At 44.1% G+C, this 26,603-nt stretch overlaps 2 protein-coding genes across 4 annotated transcripts; one reads left to right on the plus strand and one right to left on the minus strand.

Annotated features, from left to right (window-relative positions):
• Nucleotides 1-9,351: 9,351 nt before the first annotated feature.
• On the plus strand, nt 9,352-14,682 carry LOC100561299 (glutamine amidotransferase-like class 1 domain-containing protein 3, mitochondrial). Of its 2 annotated transcripts, none has more exons than XM_003218678.4 (4): nt 9,352-9,507; nt 11,941-12,112; nt 13,938-14,142; nt 14,387-14,682. In XM_003218678.4, exons 1-4 carry the CDS (start codon nt 9,397-9,399, stop codon nt 14,577-14,579), a joined length of 681 nt encoding a protein of 226 aa, XP_003218726.1. In that variant the 5' UTR covers nt 9,352-9,396; the 3' UTR covers nt 14,580-14,682. The 2 variants fall into 2 exon arrangements, with proteins under 2 accessions (XP_003218726.1, XP_062831631.1); XM_062975561.1 differs by lacking the exon at nt 9,352-9,507 and adding an exon at nt 10,418-10,440.
• Nucleotides 14,683-15,256: 574 nt separating this feature from the next.
• Nucleotides 15,257-26,117, minus strand: acod1 (aconitate decarboxylase 1). Of its 2 annotated transcripts, XM_008106877.3 has the most exons (6): nt 24,769-26,116; nt 23,445-23,625; nt 21,936-22,097; nt 20,225-20,314; nt 18,824-19,029; nt 15,257-16,796 (listed from the first exon to the last, which is right to left on the minus strand). In XM_008106877.3, the coding sequence occupies exons 3-6, from the start codon at nt 22,011-22,013 to the stop codon at nt 15,839-15,841; spliced, it is 1,332 nt and encodes a 443-aa protein (XP_008105084.1). In that variant the 5' UTR covers nt 22,014-22,097; nt 23,445-23,625; nt 24,769-26,116; the 3' UTR covers nt 15,257-15,838. The 2 variants fall into 2 exon arrangements, with proteins under 2 accessions (XP_008105084.1, XP_003218727.1); XM_003218679.4 differs by lacking the exon at nt 23,445-23,625 and having other exon boundaries at nt 24,769-26,117.
• Between the last annotated feature and the right edge of the window lie 486 nt (nt 26,118-26,603).

The following is a 26,603-nucleotide window of genomic DNA, read 5'->3' on the forward strand; positions in this document are numbered from 1 at the left end:
GATTTGAACCTGGCAGCTTGCAGATCAGCAACCCAACCTTCAAGTCACAAGGCTTTAACCCACTACGCCACCGGGGGCTCTGGCATTATGCTAGGAGGAGGGCAAGACAGGCGAAAGCCAAGTGCGCTCCAGAGCACTCTCAGCTGCTGCATGCATTCTTTGGGCTGTCCTCTCGGCATAAAGACTGTCCGGTCTTATGCCGGGAGGAGGGAGATGTTGTGATTTGTAAATGTTCCGTCCCCCAGGACGATGGTTTGCCTTACCTATTGGTCGTTTGTTTATTTTCCCTCCTTTACATTTTGTTTGAGCCTCTGGCTGCAAAGGCCTAGGAAAGGTGGCTTGGAATCTGCAAGAGCTGGCTGCAGTTTTCTTTGCAGTGATTGGTCAAAGAGTGCAACATCTTAGGACCGCCCTTTTTACCAGGGTCTAGTCTCCATTTTGGAGCTTCATTCTGGCTATAGTCTTCCAACGTGCTGGAGCTGTGCAAGGCTAACTGGGACAAATCATCCTCAAAATCAGGCCAATCTAAGACTATCCAAATTAGATAAGTATTGAATTATATTGATCTGGAATAGGAAATCTAGTTAGAGGAGCAGAGTTATTCCATCGCTTCTAGAACTAATCTTTGCTGTAAAGATAGGGAAGGAAAGAGTTTCTCCTTCTAATATAGGCAGCGTGATTAGGGTATAGTGGTTTTATAATCACCTTTGCCTTCTGGAACCAGGGATAATTCTGTAACTAAAACCTATAGAAATTTGTTTCATTTTCTGCAACTTTAAGATCTGTGCCAGGTTTACAACCTTGTATGAATAAACATCCTTTTTTGAAGTTATCCAGACTCAGTCGTTCAATATCTATAGGACAGCTTATAGGGATTTGCAGTTCGCCCGGATAAAGGACAGCACGTTTCAGTTTTATAGCTTTTTATTGTCCGGCGGACGGCACAGTTTTGAGGTAGATCAGCGGTTTTTCCGCTTGAGCTAGCTTGCACGGCTTTATAGTTTTTTATAGTTTAGGAAGTTTTAGTATAGGCTGCGGCTTTTCCGCCTGAGCTCAGTCTGCATACCTAAAGACTCTACCAGCGTCTGAGGCAGTGGAGCCCGCTCTCAGACCCGAAGGAGTCAAATAGTGGGGCTCTATTTCCTTGCTATTTGGCTCGCGTGTGCGCACGTGGCCCAGTGGCTTTCTGGGTTTGCACAGGCTGTGCAGTTCCCAGCAACGTCCAGGGCTCCCTCGGCGGTAGACCTCGAGCCGCGGAGCACCAGCGACAGTTCTTTGGCTGGCTCTGAGGCGTGGAGCCCACCAGAACCAGGCTAGAACCTGGACAGGCCTGGCAACGCTGCTGCGAGTTCGGCCGGAGCACTCAACCGGCTTTGACAGCCTCTTCATCAGGAGTTCGGCCGGAGCACTCGGCCGGCTTTGACCTGCCTCATGGTCCGGCGGTGGTGACCTGCCTCATCGTCCTGCGGTGGTGACCTGCCTCATTGACCTGCGGCGGTGACCTGCCTCATCGTCCTGCGGTGGTGACCTGCCTCATCGTCCTGCGGTGGTGACCTGCCTCATCGTCCTGCGGTGGTGACCTGCCTCATCGTCCTGCGGTGGTGACCTGCCTCATCGTCCTGCGGTGGTGACCTGCCTCATCGTCCTGCGGTGGTGACCTGCCTCATCGTCCTGCGGTGGTGACCTGCCTCATCGTCCTGCGGTGGTGACCTGCCTCATCGTCCTGCGGTGGTGACCTGCTTCATCGACCTGCGGTGGTGACCTCCCTTCACAGCGGGGAGGAGGCGTCTCTTCTCTCCTCCTTTCCAAAGCCAGCCTCGGTGCTCCTTCGACGGCAGGCCTCGAGCCGCAGAGCACGAGGTGCTTGAAAATTTGGCGAAGTCGCCATTTTGGCAGTTTACGTCACTCGGGCAAGGGAGGTATCAAGTGGCAAGTTGCTGTCAGTTGACATTTTGCAGCTTGCCCACCAAAGTCTGGCGCCAAAGGTCACAATCTTTGTAAAGTATAGTTACTTAGTGATATATATTGCTATGGTTAAGTGCTGTGAATTGTATTATATATTGAATTTGCTTTTATTGTAAATTTACTTGCAGGTATATTGCATTTGCCTTTGTTGTAAATTTACTTGCTATTAAGAATACATAATGTCTATGCAATTTCAAGATGATACAGATGGCGTACCTCCTTCTGAGGCTGAAAGTAGGAATGAAAGGCCCCAAAGGATAAAGCACCCTTCAGCCAAGATGCTAGCCCATCTAATAGACGAAAAGGAGCTCCTCCATGTGAGGTTAGGTTCGGCATGGGAGCGCATCACAACATTAATGGACAGAATAGAGAGCTTGGGTATCACAAGGGTGCCAGCCATATTACAGACAGACCTCGAAGAAGCCTTCGGTCTTTGGAGGGGTTTAGTGTCTAAGATAGTCCAGGTCCTCGAGCGCATTAACGCCAAGGATTCAGAGTTAGAAATAGGGAGTGTTTTAGCTGACACTAATGAGAAAGAAAATAGGGTGAGGGCAATCCTAGCTTCCTTATGCAGCCATGAGACCAATCTTTTGAAATCACCCGCTGTGGCACTTAGTCTTAAGTCCAACCGCTCTAGCCAGGTATCTAAACTAAGGGAGCGTGCATCGTCTAAACACAGCCACTCTAGCAAGTCTTCTGCTGCTGGGAGTGCCATCTCTTCCCTAGCTGCCTTGCACATTAAGGAGGCTGCACGTCTGGAGCTAAAGAGCAAGGTAGCGGGGGCGGAGGCTGATGCTAAGGCAGCTGATCTCACCCTTCCCTTTAAAGAAGAAGAGCAACGACTGCAAATAGAACAGGCCCGTAGACAAAGCGAAATGCAAATGGAACAGGCCCGTAGACAAAGCGAAATGCAAATGGAACAGGCCCAAAGACAAAGCGAAATGCAAATAGAACAGGCCCGTAGACAAAGCGAAATGCAAATAGAACAGGCTCGTATAGAGATGCTTAGAATAAAGATGGATGCCGCAGCCAAAAGGGTAAGGGCTGAGACTTTGGCCAAGGCCCTAATTGAGCCACTCACAGAAGAAAATGTAAGCCAGTTACCAATACAGGACCCTTCTGCCAAAGTGTTTGCGCACCTTGGCAGCATGTACGGTCAGTTTTCGGATGAGGAACAGGGAGACTTCTCTCCTTACCCAGAGCAGGGCCCCAAAGTCACTTTTGAGTTTCCTGCAGAGCAGAGCGTCATAGCGGGGAGCTCACCCTTGCTCGAGCTACCTGTGCCTCCTGCTAAAACCCTAGGTCAGTCAATCAGGGCCTCAAGGCCGAGCGCTAGTTGGCCCCTACAGACAGCTGCACAGGGAACCATCGATTCGTCAGTGGTCGATGTCATCCCTCCAAGAGGCCAAAGGTTGACGCAAGGTACACGGTGGGAGTCCACTCCACAACAGCAAACTCCTCAATTGTTCCCTTCGACGCCAGAGTCCCAGCTTGTCTCCATCATCAGAAGCCCCAGAAGAGATCTTAAGGACAAGGGTGTCGAAAAGTTTTCGGACAAGCCTGAGGAATTTCTTCTCTGGAAGGCCACCTTCCAGAGAGCAATCAGAGACTTAAAGTTATTGCCGGAGGAAGAACTGACTCTTCTGGCTGCATGGTTGGGCCCAGCCTCATCCTCACAAGTTAAGAAGATCTACGCAGCCCACGTAGCCGATCCCGACAAAGCCCTGGAAAAGGCCTGGGCCAGGTTGCAGCAGAGGTATGGGGCCAGCACAGAGATTGAAGCATCTCTTATGGACAAGCTCCAAAGGTTCCCAGCTTTAAAACTCAAAGACTTCAAACTCTTGTGGGACCTCAGCGATCTCCTTGCGGAATTAGAGTCGGCCAAGGAGAATCCAGAACTGCCCGGTTTGAAGTGCCTCGATCAGCACCTGTCCCAGAGGCAGATCTTGACCAAGCTGCCCTTCACTTTGCAAGAACGCTGGGGACAGGAGGTCTTCAACTACAAGGAGGCCCACTCCCAGGCATACCCTCCATTTTCTCATTTGGTCCAGTTCATCACCAGGGCAGCCAGAGAAAGGAATGATCCACAGACGGGCCTCCCCACCTTATACCAAGGGACCCAGCCAGAGAAGGCACCTAAAGTGGAGAAAAAACCATCCAGAGAGGCCAAAAGACCGGTTAGTGTTAAGGCTGTTGAAACTCAGCACAGGGCCAACGAATCCAAGTCAGAGGTGAAGGAGGTGCTCTGCCCCATTCACCAAAAGCCTCACAGTTTGGCCAACTGCCGGGAATTTGGCAAGAAGCCTTATAAAGAAAGACAACAGATTGTACAGAAGCTGGGCATATGTTTTAGGTGCTGTGGAGCAACTCTTCACTTTGCATCCAACTGCAAAGAGGACGTCAAATGCGCAAGGTGTAACAGCCTTAAGCATTGCACCGCGATGCACAACTCTGACGCTGTCTCCCGCGCCAAAGGGGACACGTCTTCCAAAGAAGGGTCATCTACTGAAGCCACCAACATGCAGGCCGCGTCACGGATGCAGGAGGATGCTCCATCGGTCGCCTGTACTGAACTATGCTCTGACGTGCACCAGTTCAGAGTCTGCCATCCCATCTGCCTAGCAGATGTATATCCAGCCAGAAGACCTTGGCTGAAAAAGAGACTTTACGTGGCTTTGGATTCACAAAGCGACGCCTCCCTGGCGACTCCAGAGTTTTTCCAACTGTTTGACATAAAAACCCAGACGGTCGACTACACCATGTCCACCTGTGTAGGGAAGAAGAAGTTGCAGGGTCGCATAGCATCCGGCTTTGTTGTTTCCTCTTGTGACCAGAAGAGACAGTTCAAGTTGCCAGACCTGATTGAGTGTTCCTCCATCCCTCGGAACAAAAAACAGATTGTAACTAGAGAAGTTGTGGAGGCTCATCCACACTTGCGAAGGCTGAAGAACGCCTTACCTGCTTTCCGTCCAGATGTGGACATTGCCCTTCTGCTTGGTGCGGACTGTCCGAACTTGTTCTATGTGGACGACCAAGTTAAGGGACCTCCAGGGGCGCCGATTGCTCAGCTGCTACCACTAGGCTGGACAGTTACAGGCCCAGTGTGCATAAATAGGATGCACCCTCCATCGTCGGTGGGCACTCGTCAAGCGCACGTGCTTCAAGGCAGTCGCCCCACACTAATGCATAGCTGTTTGAGCCATATCTCGGTCTATTGTCAGGGGATAACACCAGAGTATTCTTCCATCTTTGAGGTCTCCGAAAGGGATGAAACTACAGCGCTTTCCAAAGATGAACAGTGGTTTTTAGAGATCATGAACTCTCAAGTTTCCCGGAGTCCCGAGGGAAATTGGATAGCCCCTCTGCCTTTTAAAGCAGAAAAACCCACTTTGCCAAACAACAGGCATGTGACAGAAAAAAGGCTCTGGTCACTGAAGAAGATAGGATGGGATCAAGAGCTGACCCCATCGGTGAAAGCAGCTTGGGCAAATTGGACTTCTCAAGCTGAAGGACTGGAAACCATCACAGTTCCCAGACAATTTGTTCCCTGCAAGGCGATGATAGAACCCACCACAGAACTTCACATCTTCTGTGACGCTTCTGAGCAAGCTATAGCAGCTGTGGCATACATGCGACAAAGGGACAGAGTTTTTTGTCACGCAGGATTCATCATGGCAAAGGCTAAAATAGCTCCTATGGGAACTTCAATACCCCGGCTGGAATTGTGTGTAGCAGTTCTTGCTGTCCAGCTCTGGCGCATCATCCAGCAAGAGATAAGAGACTTGTTTCAAGATGTCCATTTCCACACGGACAGTACAGTTGTGCTTGGTTACATCAACAATACAACCAAAAGATTCAAAGTGTACGTAGCAAATAGAATTAACAACATTCTATCTAGCTCCACACCTAGCCAGTGGCATCATGTTGCCACAAATGACAACCCAGCCGACATCGCTTCTAGAGGAGCATCAGCTCAACGAGTTTTAAGATCCAGTTGGTTGATGGGTCCCCGATGTTTAGCGGATGTCTACTTCCCGTTGGTCTTTTCGCCTTCGGAAAGCATAGAATTACCAGAGTCTGTTCCAGAAATAACAGCCTGCAAGACCACCACTGCAATCAAGACAGGCCAAAGATCTTACCTGGAACTACACCGCTTTGAGCATTTTTCAGAGTGGCACAGTCTTCAGAGAGCAGTTGCTAGGCTCATACATCGCTTAGTCTGCAAAGATAGTCAGCCTTTGCAAGTTCAGGACATGCTGAAGGCTAAGGGAGTAATACTCAGGCCAGTTCAGAGGCATGAGTTTAGTCTAGAAATAGCCAGGTTAGAACAAGGGCTTAACACCCCCAGCCGGAGTTTCTTGTGTGAGCTGAACCCATTTCTGGATAAAGAGGGCATTTTAAGAGTGGGTGAGAGGTTAGCTAAGGCTAAACTCAAAGTGTGTATAAAGAACCCTATCATTGTACCCCCCAATAGTCATATTGCTTTGTTGTTGGTTCGTCACTACCATGAGAAAATCCATCATCAAGGTAGAACTCTGACTGAGGCGACCCTTAGAAATGAAGGCCTGTGGGTGGTAAATGCTAAAAGTTTGGTCAGCAGTGTTATTTTTAAGTGTGTCAAATGTCGGCGACTCAGAGTCAGCTGATGGCTGAGTTACCTCAGGACAGGACTTTGACAGACCCCCCCTTTTCCCATGTGGGAATCGATGTGTTTGGTCCTTGGGAGGTTGTCACTAGGAAAACCAGGGGTGGTGTTGTAAATAACAAAAGATGTGCGGTTTTGTTTACTTGTTTGTCAGTACGAGCTGTCCATATAGAGGTTGCAGAGGGAATGGACACTTCATCATTCATAAATGCCTTGAAAAAGTTTGTAGCCCTCAGAGGGCCAATTAAGTTAATTTGGTCGGACTGTGGCACCAATTTTGCATGTGCAGACCTTAGCCAACCACTTCTGGAAGAGGTGGAAGGCCGAATACTTAAGCCAGCTTCCAACCAGAAGACTCTGGCAAACCCCAAAGGACAATGCCAAGGTGGGAAACCTTGTGTTGCCAAAGGACAAAGACTTGCCCCGCTATGCCTGGCCTATGGGCATTATACTAAAGACCTTTCCTTGCCCTGACGGTAAGGTTAGAAAAGTTCAAGTAAAGACTCATAGTAAGGACAAAATGTCTGTCCTGGACAGACCAATTAGTGACCTCGTGTTGCTTATTGGAGATGTTTAAAGTTTTATACTGTTGTATTGTTGTGTATACAAAGGTGTTTGTATGTTTTTGATTGGTAAATTCCCACATCCTGGGAATTTAGCGGGGAGTGTTCCGTCCCCCAGGACGATGGTTTGCCTTACCTATTGGTCGTTTGTTTATTTTCCCTCCTTTACATTTTGTTTGAGCCTCTGGCTGCAAAGGCCTAGGAAAGGTGGCTTGGAATCTGCAAGAGCTGGCTGCAGTTTTCTTTGCAGTGATTGGTCAAAGAGTGCAACATCTTAGGACCGCCCTTTTTACCAGGGTCTAGTCTCCATTTTGGAGCTTCATTCTGGCTATAGTCTTCCAACGTGCTGGAGCTGTGCAAGGCTAACTGGGACAAATCATCCTCAAAATCAGGCCAATCTAAGCCTATCCAAATTAGATAAGTATTGAATTATATTGATCTGGAATAGGAAATCTAGTTAGAGGAGCAGAGTTATTCCATCGCTTCTAGAACTAATCTTTGCTGTAAAGATAGGGAAGGAAAGAGTTTCTCCTTCTAATATAGGCAGCGTGATTAGGGTATAGTGGTTTTATAATCACCTTTGCCTTCTGGAACCAGGGATAATTCTGTAACTAAAACCTATAGAAATTTGTTTCATTTTCTGCAACTTTAAGATCTGTGCCAGGTTTACAACCTTGTATGAATAAACATCCTTTTTTGAAGTTATCCAGACTCAGTCGTTCAATATCTATAGGACAGCTTATAGGGATTTGCAGTTCGCCCGGATAAAGGACAGCACGTTTCAGTTTTATAGCTTTTTATTGTCCGGCGGACGGCACAGTAAAGACACCATTATGGATGGGTTAACTGGAAAAGTATGTGTAAGAAGCTGATTGGTTGAGCTTGCGAACAGCTAGGAATTGGGCAGTTTCTCTGCCATGCTACTGGGGAACCGGTTTGAGCAGGTTTTACTTCAGAGAGTAAGTGTGTGTATGCTGACTGGAAACAGCCGGGAGAGAAGATGACTGCCAGCTCAGAGGCCCTGTTATTTCTAAGGCATTGAGGCAATTTTATGGACTTTAAAAGGACTATTTACTATTCCTACTGTTCTCTGTAAGCAATAAGAGAGACTGGGTTGTTGTATGTTTTCCGGGCTGTATGGCCATGTTCTAGAAGTATTCTCTCCTGACGTTTTGCCCACATCTATGGCAGGCATCCTCAGAGGTTGTGAGGTATGGAGAAACTAAGCAAGGAAGGTTTATATATAACTGGAAAATCCAGGGTGAGAGAAACCCCTGGACTTTCCACAGATAGACCTTCCTTGCTCAGTTTCTCCATACCTTACAACCTCTGAGGATGCCTGCCATAGATGTGGGTGAAACGTCAGGAGAGAATACTTCTGGAACATGGCCATAAAGCCCGGAAAACATACAACAACCCTGTGATCCTGGCCATGAAAGCCTTCGACAACGCAATAAGAGAGACTATTGTAAATATTATTGCTCCGTTTGATCATTTTGAAGTCAGTAAAGTTCCTGTTAATTGTTCTATAAAGCTGAGTGGCACATCATTACCCTGCGGGGTGACTTTAGTTCACAGGTGGACATAAGAGCTTCTGTTTAACATCATCTACAATCCTTAACAGGAGAGACATGCGGTGGCTGAGAGCACTCCAGAGGGCTCTCAGCTGCTGCGTGCCTTCCTCCCCCATCCTTTCTGTATAAGGATTCAGTAGGCCACCATGTCCTTATGCTGAGAGGACAGAGAAAATGAGCAGGGCCTGAGGTAAGCACGGGGGGGGGGGGGGGGGGCATTCGGCCCCCGGGCCTTAGTTTTCCCGTGCCCGCTCTTGCTTCATGAGCTGCTGGAAGGAATTGATCCACATGGACAAAGGAATGACTATTTTAGATCTCTCATGAAAGGATATTATGTGAGTTGGTGCAACTGAGCACAGTGTACATGTCTTGTTCTGGATTTAAGGAAAATAAACCACTGATTGTTTGTTGTTCACCTGCATGGCACATATCTTCTTTCTCTGGCAAGGCAGTACGTGGACTACTGTCACACACAGGAGTCTACCGTATACCATGCAGCTGTGGACAAGTCCACATAGGGACCACCAAACGCACATCCCCGAGAAATTAATCAAGGCACTGCAGACTAACATAACCAGCCGAGGGGGGCGTGGTCTTGGGCGGGGCCAGCAGGGGGCGCGCTTCCCCTCTGGCGAAGAAAGAGAAAGCGATGGCGGGGCGGCGGGTGGCGGTGGTCCTGGCCGGATGCGGCGTCTTCGATGGCAGCGAGATCCACGAGGCCTCCGCCGCCCTGGTCCATCTCAGTCGCGCCGGAGCAGAGGTGAGGCCCCGGGCGGCGTTCCTCCGAGCATGGCCTCCCGAGAGGCTTGGACTTCATTTTCCTGAATTCCCGTCATTGGCCCAAGCCGCCGAGGCTTCTGGGAGTTGAAGTCCCAAACCCCTGTAGGGCGAAAGTACCTTAGGCCCCCAATTTATCCGCCCTGAACAGGTCAAGATATTCAAGAAGGGTCGCAAAATGGACAAGGAAACTTGAAGAGAGTGTTGAGCTTCGACTAAGTGAACAAGGCCTGGCTTTGCAGAGGACAAAGTCTAAAACCATGGCCCCAAAGCAGCCCAGTTGCTGCTATCCTTCAGCAATGACCAAGCCAGAAAGTGATAGCAAAAACTGCGTTTTACAGTGTGCTTCCTTAGATTAACTCAATGGTTGCAATGAAGTACACAGAAAGTTGCAAAAATAATTATAGAATCACTGGGTTGCTGTGAGTTTTCTGGGTTGTGTGGCCATGTTCTAGAAGTATTATTTCCTGACGTTTTGTCCACATCTATGGTAGGCATCCTCAGAGGTTAGAAGGTCTGTTGGAAACTAGGCAGGTGGGATTTATATATCTGTGGAAGGTCCAGAGTGGGAGGCAGGTGTGAATGTTTCAATTGGCCACCTTGATTAGCATTGAATAGCCTTGCAGTCTCAATGCCTGGCTGCTTTCTGCCTGGGGGAATTCTTTGTTGGGAGGTGTTAGCTGCCCTGATTGTTTCATGCCTGGAATTACCCTGTTTTCAGAGTGTTGTTCTTTATTTGCTGTCTCAATTTTAGAGTTTATTTTAATACTGATTTTGTTCATTTTCATGGTTTCCTCCTTTCTGTTGAAATTGTCCACATGCTTGTGGATTTCAGTGGCTTCTCTTTGTCGTCTGACATGGTGGTTGTGAGAGTGGTCCAGCAATTCTGCGTCCTCAAATAATATACTGTGTCCAGGTTAGTTCATCAAGTGCTCTGCTATGGCTGACTTCTCAGGTTGAGTTAGTCTGCAGTGCCTTTCGTGTTCCTTGATTCGTGTCTGGGCAATGCTGCGTTTGGTGGTCCCTATGTAGACTTGTCCACAGCTACATGGTATACGGTAGACTCCTGCAGAGGTGAGAGGATCCTTCTTGTCCTTTGCTGAATGTAGCATTTGTTGGATTTTCTTAATGGGTTTGTAGATAGTTTGTAGGTTGTGTTTCTTTATCAGGTTCCCTATACTGTCAATGGTTCCCTTGAAAGAACATTCCAACAGAGGATTCCCCCAGGCAGGAAGCAGCCAAATTTTGAAGCTGTAAGGATATTCAGTACTAATCAAGGTGATCAGTTGCAACATTAACACTTGCCTCAGGCAGAGAAGAGTTCTTTCTTCCACCCTGGACCTTCCACAGATATATAAACCCCACTTGCCTAGTTTCCAACAAACCTCAGAAGTTCTGAGGATGCCTGCCATAGATGTGGGTAAAACGTCAGGAGATAATGCTTCTGGAACATGGCCATACAGCCCAGAAAACTCACAGCAACCCAGTGATTCTTGCGATGAAAGCTTTTGACAACACAGTTATAGGATTACTTTTAAATCAGTTCTGTAGAAAGAAAAGAACCATGTGTATGTGTGTACTCCCATTCACAAAACTTCCTGAAGAAAATACATCTGGTCTGTTTTGTTTTTTCTTCCCATAGGATTGGGAAAAAATTGATACCTTGGCAAGAACAGCCCTATCTATGTATTTTGCTTGGGAGTCTAGCTTTACTGTGTTCACTCCCAGACGATTTAAAAATAATTGCAGCCTTAGGAAGTTGTCCCGCAGAACTTGTGAGGTTCATGTCTGAGGCCCCATCTACACTGCCATTATAGTACAAGTCTGGTGTAATGATTTCAGCATTGGACTACCACACTGGGAACAAGGGTTTGCATCTCCCTCCACTTGGCCAGGGGAAACTACTAGGTGACTTTGGGAAGTCTCACTCTCTCAGCCTCAGATAACACCAGAGGCAAATCCCACTCTGAACAAATCTTGCCAAGAAAACTCCAGGATAGATAACAATGATGACAATAATTATTTGTGTCCCACTTGGTCTCTGTAAAAAAGGAGAGCCTAAGCAGCTAACAGTTACAGCAATACAATATATAATAGATTGTCATATCAGAAACTACTAGAAGGTGCACAACATCCCATAATCAGTTCAGTAGACAACATTTAAAATAACAGGCACGTATAAACTGTAGGGGCACATTTGATTGAATTTTAAGGGTTTTCTCTCACTATATATTGAGACATTTAAATTCAGAAAACCTCAATTTTGATGCTTGCAGCGATTATTATCTTGATTGCATTTAAAAAATTAAAAAATAAAACCCTGCTTGATCTTGGTGCATGAATCTATGTAGTTAGTTTTCTGTTCACTATACAGTGTGCCTGTTTGTCATTTATTTGTGTTTTGTTTTCTCTTCAGGTAAAGATATTTGCACCAAATATTGAACAAATGCATGTGATCGATCATTTAAAAGGTTGCCCAAGTGAAGAAAAGAGAAATGTCTTAGTTGAAAGTGCCCGCCTTGCAAGAGGTAACATCCAGGATTTGGCTGAATTGAAAGTTGGCGAATTTGATGCTGTCATTTTCCCAGGTGAGCTCTTTTACAGGTAACTCCTTTAGTCTTTGCATGCTTGTTTTTGACAGTTTTGCATTCGCGGAATATGTCCAGTGTTATGGAAGGGGATAGGAGGTGAGTTCCCAGTGCTGTGTCCCAGTGCGACAACACTCCCAAAAGAACAATACGTGTTCCTCAATGGCTTGGCATCCCCTTTGAATCCTGCAGGGAGTTGGGTGCCTGAGTCCATCAAGATGAAGGAAGGGTGGGATTACCCCCTAAATATCCATGGAACATGTTTGGGAAATGGGTAGCCTTGAAGAGTGGCCTAGCCCAAGCCCCTTCTCCCATTGCCCATTTCTCCATCTCTATGCCAGATGACCAGAGGGATCCTCATTCCTACTGTGATGCTTTTGCTGGAGCAAACCCCCCAGAACTCAGTCAGACAATGGCTTATGTCTGGGGATACACTGTTATAAAACAAGTCAAGGAACTTGCCAACTGTTCACTCCTCAAAGTGTTAAGAAGCCTGGTAATCTCTAAATATGATCTGGGGCTGCAAATCTCATATAGGGATGAATTGAAGATCATAATAAGATGAGGGGATCGGATTCTGACTGCGTTGCATATGTTTTAGCTTTCTCTGTAGTATTATTTGTCAGTTAGTTTAAACAGCTTTGAAAAACTGAGGAATTTCAAAGAAAATAATTGTGGTGCACCTAATTTGGGGAGTTATTGATCAACAGCAAATCTACCAAAGACTTATTAATTGCATATTAAAAACAAAATATAATTATAATTTAATGTAATTCAAAGGGCATGCAATGAAGTGAGTGCTTCTAATTTTGGGCTGTTCTGCCCTTGTTGTAGTTCTTTTTCCCGGGCTTAAGATCGCCTAGTTCCTAGCTGACCTACGCAATTGTTATGCAGCCTTGCACTTCATCCCATGCCCTCGTCCCATGGTTACAGCTTTGTACTTAATCCTATTCCCTGTGCGATTGTTTACAACCTGGCCCCGTTTACAGTAGCTTACTGCTATTGGTTGATGAGCGCTGCTTTAATTGAGTTTTAAGTTGTTATTTAGTATGTCTATCTGTTTTACTCAACTGTATTTTTAAATTGTGTTTTTATCTTATGTTCTGTTTTTGGCACTAATGCCGTGTGTAAGGCAACCAGAGTCTCTTCGGGGAGATGGTGGCGGAATACAAGAATAAAGTTATATTATTGTTATTGTTATTATGGGGCCCCTGGTAGCACAGTGTGTTAAAGCACTGAGCTGCTGAACTTGCGGACCAAAAGGTTCCAGGTTCAAATCCCGGGAGCAGAATGAGCGCCCGCTGTTAGCCCCAGCTCCTGCCAACCTAGCAGTTCGAAAACATGCAAATGTGAGTAGATCAATAGGTACCGCTCCGGCGGGAAGGTAAGGGCGCTCCATGCAGTCATGCTGGCCACCATGCAGTCATGCCGGCGACTATAAATGATGTGGAAACATGCCGTATATACTCATGTATAAGTCAGCCTTGTTAAGAGCCAACAACAAAATTAAAGCACTAAAAGCAAAGACAGCAATGCACACCAAGGTCTGGATGCCTTGCAGACGGAGAGGGTCTTAGCTTGGCATCTAAATGGTACCAAGTGGATGGATGCCAGGCAAATTTCTCTTATGAGGCTATTTCACAAGATGGTGGGACAGAGAGTGATGATGCTGACAAGCTGATTCGCTGGTAGTTCTGGTCATAGCATTATAGATTATATAGAGGTTTAACATTTCTGGAAATTTTAAAAAGTGGTGTTTCTCCTCCTCCCCCCCCCCCCCCCGCCTTCCCAATATTGAGTCTTTCTCTGTTCTTTTTCCTTTAAGGGGGCTTTGGAGTAGCTAAGAACCTGTGTTCCTGGGCTGTGAAAGGGAAGGACTGCTCTGTGAATGAACTGGTGAAGTCCACCCTTGAGGCTTTCCACAGTGCAAAGAAACCCATTGGCCTGTGCTGCATCTCCCCTGTGCTGGCAGCAAAAATCTTCCCCGGCTGTGAAGTCACTGTTGGCCACAGCAAAAATGTAGATGGAAGGTAAGCAAATAGCTGGCAATTTGGTGTATCACCTGTCTGCATGTGGGTCTTAATAGGCAACATAATGTGGAATTCTGGGATTTGCAGTTTCGGGAGAGGCTTCTCCATAATTCTAGATTTTTTAAACCACAGTCCAGCAAATAACTAGATTGATGGCAATGCAGTCACACAAAGAGTCTGGCTATAACTTGTTTGTTTCCTATTGTGTAAGGAAAGCCTAGTTTTTCGATTTACTTTCTTGTAGATTTCCTGATGCGGACACAGCAGCTGCAATAGAAGAACTTGGATGCAAGCACATTTCCAAAGATGTGCATGAAGCCCATGTTGATTCTGCTAACAAGATTGTCACCACTTGCGCATTCATGTGCAAGGCCCCTTTGCATGAGATTTTCGATGGGGTTGGAGCCATGGTTTCTGAAGTCCTGAAACTTGCCTGAGTGGGGGCAACTAGGTTAGCCCTTTGGTGACTGGTGGAAATTATGTTTAACAAATTGAACTTAGTGTGATCAGTGGAATTAATAAAATTTATTCAGCTACTGAGTTTAGACTCTTGAACATTATCTCAGCTTTTTGTTTTATTTTAATCTTTTAACAGGCTAGGCTTGTTTCTTTCTTCTCCCAGATGTGAAAGAATTATAAGGTGCATCCCTTAATGCAATGAAATGAGCAATTTTCATCCTTCTGGTGCAGAATTTAGACAGAGGTGGATCTAGAATATAGTTTGCCTAGGCTAATGTTTTTGAACTGTAGGTCCCAGCAGATCTCTTGGCTATGGAAGCTGGAAATTGTAATCCAGTTCTGTCTATTAGGATCCAGAAGTCCCATCCCTCTCCCAAGATATTACAATCTGTACATTAGCAAATAGAATCCCCAAGTTGCAGCCACTTAGATTTACATGTTCAGGAGTAGCCATGATGGCCATACAGCAAAATATACCAAAATCCAAATTCCACAAAATAATACTTTTATTGGGCCAAGTAAAAAAGGCAAAATATCCAGCTGGTACATATTTCAGCTGCCCAGCTGTTTGTAGTGGAACTGAACTCTACTCATTTTTTCCAGGATTGTGTTCCTCACAAAGGGTATCAGATATCACTGTGTTGTTTCAACAGGATGGCAGTCTTTAACATTTTATTGAATGCAGGTTGGTAAGGCATGAGAACAAATTCATTGCAGAGAAAATGGCTTCTAGAACATCTTGTCAGGGCAATTTTAAAACATCTTAGTTGATAATACAGAAAGAATCACATGACAGTTTGCACATAATGACATCTAAAGTGTCCCAGAAACATGACAACAAAGTTCACTACTCCTTGCCCCCAAATGAGACATACAGAACTTGGTCTTCCTGCACTAGGAGACAGCAGGATTGTGACCCAGGTTAAAAGCCATAGGACTTAGAAGAGGCTTTGTGATACTCTGCAAATGAAAGCACCATTGGTCAAGATCTGAAGAGCTATTCTTGCTATCCCAAAGCAGAGAGCTCTTGTTTATCTCACACACATACATACATTAACATTGTATGTTGTTGTTTTTTGGCTCCTGGATGTGCATATAAAATACATAATGATTTTGGATTTACTTTGGAGAAGTTCATCTGATCCACAGCAAACAATTTTTGAGAAAACCAGGCTATCTTAAGTCTGATAAGCCATCTCAATTGTGCAGTGATGAAACTTCATTTTAGAAGTCTCCTTTAGGGCAACTCATTTCTGAGTTTTGCCTGTTTGGCTGTCCACTCATGCCCTTGGAGAAGGGAGATCAACACTCTACAGTCTTCTAGTCTTTCTAAGTCATCGACTGTTTCAATTATGCGTTTAGCACCTTCTAGCGAGAGAACAGTGGTGGTGTTGGCATGGAATTTTTTCACCAGGTCTGCCCTGCGCAGTGGCTTCCTCCAGTGCCCGTAGAAAGTATCACAACGCTCTGAGAAGGTGTTTCCATCTTGGAGGGTGATGACAATTTCGCAGTAAAGGCTGTTAAAACTGGGATGGTTGTCAAGAGGATGCTCTAGACATGTCTTGCTGAGCAGCTCCTTTAGCTCTGGGCGGGAAATGTTCCTCCCTTTGAATGACTCAACAGAGATGCAGCCATCCAGCAATGCAGAGCATGCCGCAAATTGGAAAGAATGTCTAGCTTCGTGTTCAGAGGAAGGGAATTGTCTATTAACATATTGCATGTCCGGGACTTTAAGCACGACCGTCTTGATTCGGCCAATGGGGAGGGACTCCCCATTCTTTGCAAGGTGCTTCCGTGCGGCCAGGGCTGCCTCTGCCATCCAGTGTGTGCCGAGGTGTGCTGGGAAGCTCTTGATGGCAACGTCTTGTTGGCCCAGCAACCAAGAATAGCATTCCAAGCTTGGCAGAGTCTGAGGCAAGTATTCTGTGTAAAAGACTCCAAAGCCTGACTCAAGGTCCAGGATCTGTTTGTTTGCCTGGAGACCCAAGGATGCCAAGGTGGTTGCTTCCAAGCCATGCCTGCTTGCATTGCCCACATGGAGAGGTTTAGTTTGGGTGGCTGCGTTGGCCAATGGTGCACCAGCATAAGAGGCAGCAATTGCCAGGGCTTCCTTACATTTAAACTGATCGAGACCCAAGAGTTTAGCGGTGGCTGCAGCACTTCCAAGGGTGCCAAGTATGGATGGTGGGTGAAACCTGAGAAAGGACCAAAACAGTTTTAGTTGTCTTGCTGAAATATCTGGTGTATCTTTGCTGAAATTCATGATCTGTCCATAAAGCATTACATGACTCCCTGCATTTGTTCTGTTCAGACAGGGTTGGTGTATATATAGCATCCACATATTAAAAGGATGCTTTAATATCTGAATGTAGAATGTCCCCTGAGTCCCAGCAGTCCAAAAAACCTGAGTGGATGAAGTGTCCTCAGTGGCTACTGGAGCCCCTGGCGTTGCAATCAGTTAAACCCTTGTGCCGGGAGTATTGCTGACCGAAAGGTCAGCAGTTTGAATCAGGGGAGCCGGGTGAGCTCCCGTCTGTCAACTTCAGCTCCCCGTGCGAGGACATGAGAGAAGCCTCCCACAGGAAGGTAAAACACCAAAACATCCAGGCGTCCCCTGGGCAACGCTCTTGCAGACGGCCAATTCTCTCACACCAGAAGCGACTTGCAGTTTCTCATGTCGCTCATGACATGAAAAAAAGTGGCTACTGTTTGAAGAAAAACCAGAAAAATGGAAGGAAGCGCAATGGAAAAAATAGGCAAGGGCAATGGAAGGAAGAGTCCCACCTCAGGGACTGGCTGATTGCAGTGGCAAACAGGAATCCTTCCCACTGCAACGTTTTGTAGTGTTTTCTGTGTATGTGTGTATTACTCGTATGTATTTCTTTGTTATTTATCCCAGCTTTTCTTGACCCAAGGGTGGCTTTGTGGTGGGGCACAGGTGTTGCTTGTATGAACTTCAAGGAATTTCTGAATTATGATGGCCCATATAGGCAAGACTATCATGGGATTTTATTGGCAAGACTTTTCCGAAGGAGTTTGCCATTGCCTTCCTCTGAGGCTGAGCTAATGATCTGGCCAAGGTAACTCTATGGGTTTCCATAGGTGAACAGAAATTCAAGCCCTAGTCTCCCAGCGTCCTAGTCCACTCTGGCTCACAACATTCATACTAGTTCATACTAGTTACATTTCTTTTACATCATAACTACCAGTTTCAATAAGTTTTATTTGTTGATCAATCATTTTGCAACTTTGCATCCTGACTATATTTTCAGCCCACTGTCTCGGAAGTCTGGGGGGTACTAAATTTAGTAAGATTTCTTTCTAGTTGATTGTATATAGGAAAGGGATTGCAGACCAATCATAGATTTTTAGTTAGAAAGGAGAACCAACAGACATAAAAGAGTTGTTTGTCTTCTTTTACAAATGCTTCTTTCTTCCACTACATCCTGCTAATGTGGAAGCGAAGGGACTGCTTGGCCCTTCTCCCTGCCCCACTGGCTTTCCCATTAACCTTTGGACTCCAGATCCTTCTTGAAGCCTCTCTGAGGTAATTCAGCAGTAATAGTAAGGTTTTGTTAAATTTTGGTAATGGCATTAAAATGCAGAAGCAAATCAATACAATTAAAGCAATTTTGCAGGAGAGATATATATATATCCTGCACTATATATAGTGTCCATTAGTTGAAATAGGTCTTAGTCTAAATATGACTCCCTTCTGAGACAGTTAAAATGAGCCTTTGATAATCAAAAATAGGTTCTATTGATAATAAAAATATTTGTTAAGCATTTTCTCACCTCTGCCTCTGGAAACTATGGGATGTAAAAGTGCTGAGCTTTGGCTAAATAATAGTGTTGATCTTTATTATGAATACAGTTTATACTTTTCAGCTGTTATTGCCACTGTTATTTAGATTAAGGAGATATGCCTGAGAAATTTATCTAGTGAAACACATATTGCATGTCTCTTGAAGTCCAAAGGGCCATTTATGCTTAGGTTCAATTAATACCCTTTACAAGAACGGCAGCTCAACTCAACTCTAATTGACTCTCGATTATCAATGGATTCTGAACAGATTGAACCACCAATGACTTCAAAATATCAACCCCCTCCCAAGATTGTTGCCACTGTATATAATAAGTCTTTTTAATCCATTGGGGTCCTGGAACCAAACCACGGTGGATACGAAGGGCCCACTATACTGAAATCGTTTTCTTAACATACCTTTTAGGAACATTGCTGGCCTCCTTTGAAAAGTGCATCAGTCTTCCTTGTACTTCAATTCCTACGTTGAAAGCCAAAAGCAAGTCTTGACCAGAAATCCTTTGGTTTTTAGATATGGCTTCGGAGGTAGCAAGGAGAGCAGCAAGCACAGGCCCAGAGGGGTGTGTGGCTGGGTGCCAAGTGTCATCAAAGTCCATGGAGTGAATCTTTGGAGAGAATGAAGGATGCTCTGATTTTAGATCAAAAGTTTGTGGGTATACATTTAAAATATACATTCTGATATCTAGATTTCATATTGAAATCTTGTGTTCTTTCAAGTTGTTTTGGACTTACGGCGACCCTATCATGGGATTTATTTTTGTCAGGATTTATTTGGTGGGGATTTACTTTTGCCTTCCTGAGACTGAGAAAATTGGTTTCCATATCTGAGCAGGGATTTGAACTGCCTCCAGAGTCATACTTTACAACTCAAACCACTACACCAGCTCAATATTGCCATTTAACACAACCCCCATATCTGTAGGACGTATATCTATAATTTCACTTGCCCAGATCTGAAAACACATGATCTATAGTATGGTCCTGTTAAATTGACCATAGAGTTACACTGGAGGACTTAGAAATGCTAGAAAGGTGTCCTCTAGGCATTTTCTAGGTCTTGCAGTGCAAAATTATGGTATAGGTAAAGGTTTCCCCTGACGTTAAGTCCAGTCGTGACCAACTCTGGGGGTTGGTGCTCATCTCCATTTCTAAGCCGAAGAGCCGGCGTTGTCCGTAGACAACTCCTAGGTCATGTGGCCGGCATGACTGCATGGAGCGCCATTACTTCCCGCCGGAGTGGTACCTATTGATCTACTCACATTTGCATGTTTTCGAACTGCTAGGTTGGCAGGAGCTGGGGCTAACAGCAGACGCTCATTCCGCTCCCAGGATTTGAACCTGGGACCTTTTGGTCCGCTAGTTTAGCAGCTCAGCGCTTTAACACACTGTGCCACCAGGGGCATATTATGGTATACTTCCACTATAAGTTGCTTATTTTAATAGGGCTTGCTAATATTTACAGTTTCATGCTTCCATGGCAATTCCAGGAATATATTCCCCCAGATATGGGAGTCATACATAGTAATGTTGAAATAGTAGTAGGGTGCAGAATGATGCACTTGCACGACGGCTTGCTGATGCTTTTTTGGACTGCGGCACACAGTATCCTGACGCATTATGTGGCATAGGGATTACAAACTGTGGTCCAAAAAAGATTACTTGAGAATAAGTGCTATTGTATTCACTGAATTTATTTTTGAATCAACGTATATAAGATTGCACTGCCTGGGGTTTTACTCTAAATGGCTAGTCTGAGTACTGCAAAAAACATGTGTGAGGTGTGTTTATAGTCTTCCTTACCGCCACTCCATTCACAAAAGCTGCATACAGAGCAGGAAGCTTAAGATACGGGTGACCCCAGACAGAACTGGATGTGTCAGAGCTGTAGACCTGAAACCATGTGACAACAGTTTAAAATACAGTTAGGACATAAGGCAATACATTTCAATTCTCCTAAGAGTCAGAAATACCACAGGTTAAGGCACTCAGGATTTTTTTTTTTTTTACAATCTGTCTGGATGAAAGAGAAGGGAGACGTTTTGCTTAAAATACAATGGAAGTGGGAGCACTAACAGCCTGCCCTTGGTTTGTTCTTTTAAAGTCAAATATTTTGCTTGGGATGCCATGCCCTTTGGCTGAATGGGTCCCTTTAAATCCACTACTTTCTACACCAATGCTACTCAAAGTGGTGCTGGTTCATTTGCAGAAACCTATGCAAATATGATCGTAACGTGGCATCAATAGGATATTTGCCCCTGGCATTTAGGGCAGCGGTGGAGGGGGGGGGGTGCTGGTCTACATCAGATGGTTTATGTGGCATATGCTGAAAAGTGCAGCTTCCAGAGTTTTTGTCAGGACAGGATCCTTTCCTTCTCCTCAACTCCTTGGAGATCCCAATGACTGGACCTGGAACTATTTGCATGTACTATATTCTGCTGCCATGCTTTGCCTCTTTTCTTCTCAAGTTCATTAACAATATGCCATGAAGGCTGCAATGTCATAGAGTGTGAATGCAGGGAGGATGAGTGCTTCTGTATCACATATACTTTCTATCAAAATTAGAAGACATTATGCAAACATCAGCAATGCCATAATACTTATAGGAAATTGTATGTATTTGCATAGTACATTATGTACACTGTTTGAAAAATCCAGCTTTTTGTGTGTTTGAACAACTTAAAGACAAATATGTAACTAATAGTTACATATTTTGAAAGTAACATTTTGCTTTTTTTTAATTCAAGAATATAGAAGAAAGTAACTTTTCTTGCCAAGAGAAATAAACATGAGGCGCATCAGGAAAAAGTACAAAATCATGGAACATGCTTCCTTTACTCATATACTCAAAATAATAAAAGTAACTAAAAAGTTAGAGTTGCTGAAAAAAGGTGAAAAGTTATTCTTTCTCATGTTAAAATTGCAATTAAGTTCTTGATATGTTTGCTATAAAAGAAAGGAGCCTGTTACTTATACAGTGTTCCCTCACTACTTTGCGGTTCACTTTTTGCAGATTCGCTGTTTTGCGGTTTTTCAATAAACTCTAAAAGACTATTGTAAATCATAAAAAAATTACAATTTACCGCCTAAGGAAGAGAGGAAGGAGAAGCCAAAGGGAGAGAAAAGGAACCCAAGCGGCAACGGGAGGAGAAGGAGGCGATTTATTAACATACAATTGGTTGATTAAGACTTAAAATAGAGTATAACTACTAAAATAATGTATAAATATTAAAATAAATATAGCGTCCCTACTTTGTGGATTTTCACTTATTGCAGGTGGTCCTGGAACCTAACCCCCGTGATAAGTGAGGGAACATTGTAACTGATAAGTTCCATGTTCTCTTCTTGCTGAAAAGTTGGAATTTATATGATACACAACTATATTTTAAAAAGTAGGCCCAAACCCAGTTCTGGTCACAGACATTTGGCCCACTGGAAATCCTCAGTCACAACTGAAGATATACATTTACTTTTAAGAATAGTATTCATGTTATCTACATCTTGAGCATCATACCTTACTGTATTGTACCATTTTCTGAAAAACATCTGTCCTGGTGCCGAGCAGCCCAACTCCTAGGGTATCCAGAATCATCCGTTTGCTCCTCTGAATAACCACATCTGTCAGGTGGCTTGTGGTCAACCCATGGATTACGTTAGCAAAATTTCCAGTAATATTCTAGCAAAAAACAAACAAACAAACAAACAAACAAAAACAAAACAAAACCCCAAGCAATTAATCTTTCATAGTTATCAATGTTTTGTATGCCATTCCTTTTGACATAGCTGCTATTTTCTTAACTCTTTCCATAGTTCAGACCTGGGTAAACATTGTTTGTTTGGATGACATTTCCCAGAATGCTTGTAAGACTATTCTGTTGGTCTAAAATAGGAACATTTCCAAGCTTTGTTGGGGGGTCATAATACGTCCAGTTTCATATTCACTTTCCATTGCTCTTTAGCATTCACCTTTGCCTGTCTAGTCCAACAGATGAACTTCAGTTGGCTTTTGTAAATTACTGTGAACCTTTATTTAGTTTTTATGTCACTATATAATCCTTGCCTGATTCTGTCTGATTATATTGGTTTAATTTATCAATGTTATGTTCAATTCACTGATATTAGGTTTAAATTGCTGACCACAGTTTTCACATGTTCATGCTTGATGTTGTCCAGCTGTAATATGCCCAGATATTTATAGGCCTCTGGCTGGTGACACTTTATTGTTTGGCCATTGGGCATATTTATGCCCTCACTTTCAATGATTGTTCCCTTCGTCAATGCCACTGTTGAACATTTGTCCAAACCAAACTCCATGCTGATATTATTATTATTATTATTATTATTATTATTATTATTATTATTATTATTATTATTAACAACAGTCTGGGCTGTAAACAGTGGATGAAATTCCACTTTAATCCTGATTACAACAGATACACTGAATCCATTAGTTTTGTCTATTTATTGATTCATCATTCAATAATGGATTGAATGGGTCTGCTGTAATTGGCACTAACCAACAGGTTGAAATAAGCAGAAAAACCTGGTTGGTGGAGACACGCAGCTCTCATCCCTCTTAGTAGGCTGTTTCCTTCTGTCCCAAAGTCTGCAAAATATGTTTGGCCACAAATAGAAATCCTGTGGACTAGGCTTTTCAACAGGTGACCAATGAACCTCATTCCAAACATCCTAGGCCAGCAACAACAGACACATGGGAAGATAATCTAGTCCGTAGTACACTCTGTTCAGAGATCTGGATGGCAACCTGCTTGGCAGATTTCTATTTGTGCAAAGTTTTTCACACAAAACCCAAACACTTAAAAAGCACACAACAGTATCACAAATCAATGCATAAGCACAGCTGTTGAAAAAAATGGCTACTTTCTATAATCAGGCTTTTGAAATTGTATTGATTTATGTTGCATGTTTTGTAAGGCTTTTTCAGCACTTGAGTTTGGTTGGATTCTGAGTGCTACCTCTTCATGTAATTTGGGTCAGACTTTCACACCAAGGGAATCGATACCTGAAGTAACCTTCAGTTCCTTTAAAAGCTTTTGCTTCTTCTGTCCAAATACAATAAGTTTTCAAGGTTTTCTACTCTTGGGAACACATAGGAAGCTGCTTGTGTTCAGCCAGGTTCCTTGTCCATCTCTAGAGAGCGAAGCTTTACTTAGGCTAATTCCATGAGTTGACTGCTTAGGCACCTGTTAGCAGACATCATAAAAGGGCAGCACATAATTATTTCAAGTTATATTACATATTTTCATTATCGGACAGCATTTGTTTGATTTTCTTTTTCTTGTGTCAAAATAACTTGGCAGGATTTGTGCACAGCTTAGTAATGCTGTTCTTTGGAATTCAACCCCCAAAATATGTTATATTGGGAGTAGGCCAAAAATTAAGATTTCCAACATCTGGATTGAGGTGCTCTCTCTCTTCACCTGGGCGGGTGAGCGGCACAAATTGTTGCAGTACTCTCCAGGAAGGATCAACACTGGGCTGACCCTATATGCTGAGCCCACTATCTTTTGTGTTCTGGCAGTGCCTCACCTGCAGTTTCTCAGATAGAAATTCTTTACTACGGCTTGCTAACTGTTCCTTTCAATCTCTGGGGATGCCAGGGGACTTGGGACATTTGGCAAGGCAAAACACAAAATGGCCAAGGTCCTTTATGGCAAAACATGGCATGTGAAACTACACTACAGCTGGCTATGCAACACCATACAGGCTTAGCATCTAGCACAGGCATGGACAAACTTCGGCCCTCCAGGTGTTTTGGACTTCAACTCCCACAACTCCTAACAACCAGTAACCTGGCTGGGATTTCTGGGAGTTGAAGTCCAAAACATTTGGAGGGCCAAAGTGTGCCCATGTGTGCATCTACTGCCCACCCTGGCAAACTAGCAGAAAGGTTGGAGAAGTGTCTGACTATTCCCCTGGAGCCAGATGTAAAATGACTGCACCATCCATTGGGGTCATTTGGAAGTCTCTGCAGATCATACATAATCTGCATTTGACTACAAGGCCACAGCCAGACTACAAGGCCTACATCTTCCATATCCATGGAAAGACCATGAGGGAAGAGCTGGAGGGGCTCAAGAGTTCAGTGAGATGCACATGACCATTGAGAGGATAGAAGATAATACTAACCAAGGTCAGAAAATGTAAGATGGACTTTTGGTGCTGCCAATAACAGAATACCAAAAAAAATTATCACTGCACTAAAATCTCTCTGTTATCAGAAAGTGCCTGGACTCCTCTTCCTCCTGCTGTTTAATTCCATAAGAATCATGGAACATCTATATGAATTGTTTCCTCCTCTTCAGAGTAATGAATGAAAATAGTACCTTTGCCCACATCTTGCAATGAATGGCACGTTCTCGTTTCCTCTCAGATCAGGCTCCAGGAGCAACGGTGGAAGTGACCAGCTTTTCTGAGACTCTTTTGGTAAGGCAAAGAGACTCTGCCTTTTATATGCTATGAAGAACTTGGCCCTCCCTCTGCCCAGAAGTTTCCCCTTTTCAACATTTCCAATTTTCCCTTGAATACATTCACAGAGATTGTAGACTACGGCAGGCTCTGGATTGCAGCAGTGTATGAGTCAAATTTGTATCATGTGCAAAAGGGACGGAAAATGTGTCAGATTGTCAAACAGAGGCAAAACACAAGTAAAGATAGGGAGGTAGTCATCCCTAGACTGTTTGCCCCAGACAGAGCACACTAATGTCCTGTGTAAGGACTTCTAGCATCTTATAAGACTCCTTGTTCTCAGATGTAAGGAATCTCAGAGTGACAGCACTGTCTTTAAAAGTGTGCATATGTGTGTTTTCCATGTTCTTAATATTTTTATGTGAATGCCATACTTTATGTAACTATGGTTGATGCTACTCTCTCAACTGCCTCCTGTAACATCTCCTGTGAAATCATGATGGATCATCCCATGTTTTGGTCCTGAAACATCAGGGCATGGGATAGTCCTGAACAAGGGACTTAAAACCTAGGAGAGATGTGTAAGTTGCACTTATAAATGATCTTTCCTCCAATGAGCTCATGGCTGTTCTTCTCTATCATACGTATCTTCTCAAAACACTCATATGAGGGACTGGTTCCCATTTGTCTGTGTGATTAACACACAAATGTGGTATAGTTCTTGTTTACTTTACCACTTCACTTATTGGCTGGGATTTCTAATTTCAAGTAATAATAAACTTAATGCTAAACTTTATATCCCCTGACCATATACCCGAAGGGAATCGAGACAGTTCACAAAAGCACTCCAAAGTGCCGCACACATAGAATACACAATAAATAAGCATATACAACAATGACAACATAAACACAAATAAAATTTCACTACACCTTCACCTAAAAATGTCACTTAATAAGATTTAAAATTCCATAAAATGCAGCAGCCCATGCGGATAAAAATGGCTGTCTTCAAGTATCAATCCAAAGTGTCGAAGTGAAGCAATCATTAAGTCCTTGAGTCTAACCACTAAAATTCTAATCAAGGTCAAAGGCCTGTTTACAAAGTCATGTTTTCAGATTAGACTGAAAAACTTGAATAGTAGAGGCTAGCCTAATCTCTCTAGGAATTGAATTCCAGAGCTGGGTGGCCACCACTGAGAAGGCCTTTTTCTTCATCCCCACCAACTGCGCAGATCTCAGAGGCTTCATGGAAGGAGATATGGTCACGAAAATAGGTAATAACCTCCACTTTGAATTGGGTCCGGAAGCCTGTCAGCAGCCAGTGGAGCTGCTTTAATAGGGGTGTTGTATGCTCCCTATAGCTAGCCCCGGTTAGTAATCTGGCTGCTGGTCTTTGTACTAAATGCAACTTCCGGGCCATCTTCAAAGTCAGCCCCACGTAGAGTGCATTGAAGGTAGTCCATCCTAGATGTATGTAACTAAGGCATTTGCCTCCTTCCCCATCCCCTTGGTCCTAGCCAAACTCTTACCTTGACCTTAGAATTTTTTATATTAAGAATGTGTTTATTTTATGGAGAGGAAAAAATAGAACAGGTGATAACCTACACTTAAAAATAGTCTAGCAAAGAGTGGACTGAATAATAAAATTCATCTTATCATATAGCCTGATTGTCTATAGAGCGTCTCATGTGAGAATAGTGGCAATTCTACTCATCAATTAACTCTTGTGTGATTTAGTACTTCTTTTGTATAA

Source organism: Anolis carolinensis, chromosome 3 (genome assembly GCF_035594765.1).
Source record: "Anolis carolinensis isolate JA03-04 chromosome 3, rAnoCar3.1.pri, whole genome shotgun sequence".
Classification (NCBI taxonomy): Eukaryota; Metazoa; Chordata; class Lepidosauria; order Squamata; family Dactyloidae; genus Anolis; species Anolis carolinensis.

Coding starts and splice junctions, on each gene's coding strand:
- LOC100561299 (XM_003218678.4), top strand. CDS start 9,397: ATGGCGGGGCGGCGGGTGGCGGTGGTCCTGGCCGGATGCGGCGTCTTC. Junction 12,113..13,937: donor TGATGCTGTCATTTTCCCAG/GTGAGCTCTTTT, acceptor TTTTCCTTTAAG/GGGGCTTTGGAGTAGCTAAG. Junction 14,143..14,386: donor AGCAAAAATGTAGATGGAAG/GTAAGCAAATAG, acceptor ACTTTCTTGTAG/ATTTCCTGATGCGGACACAG.
- acod1 (XM_003218679.4), bottom strand. Junction 20,315..21,935: donor AAATGGTACAATACAGTAAG/GTATGATGCTCA, acceptor ACATGGTTTCAG/GTCTACAGCTCTGACACATC. Junction 16,797..18,823: donor GCCAGCAATGTTCCTAAAAG/GTATGTTAAGAA, acceptor GTCCTTTCTCAG/GTTTCACCCACCATCCATAC.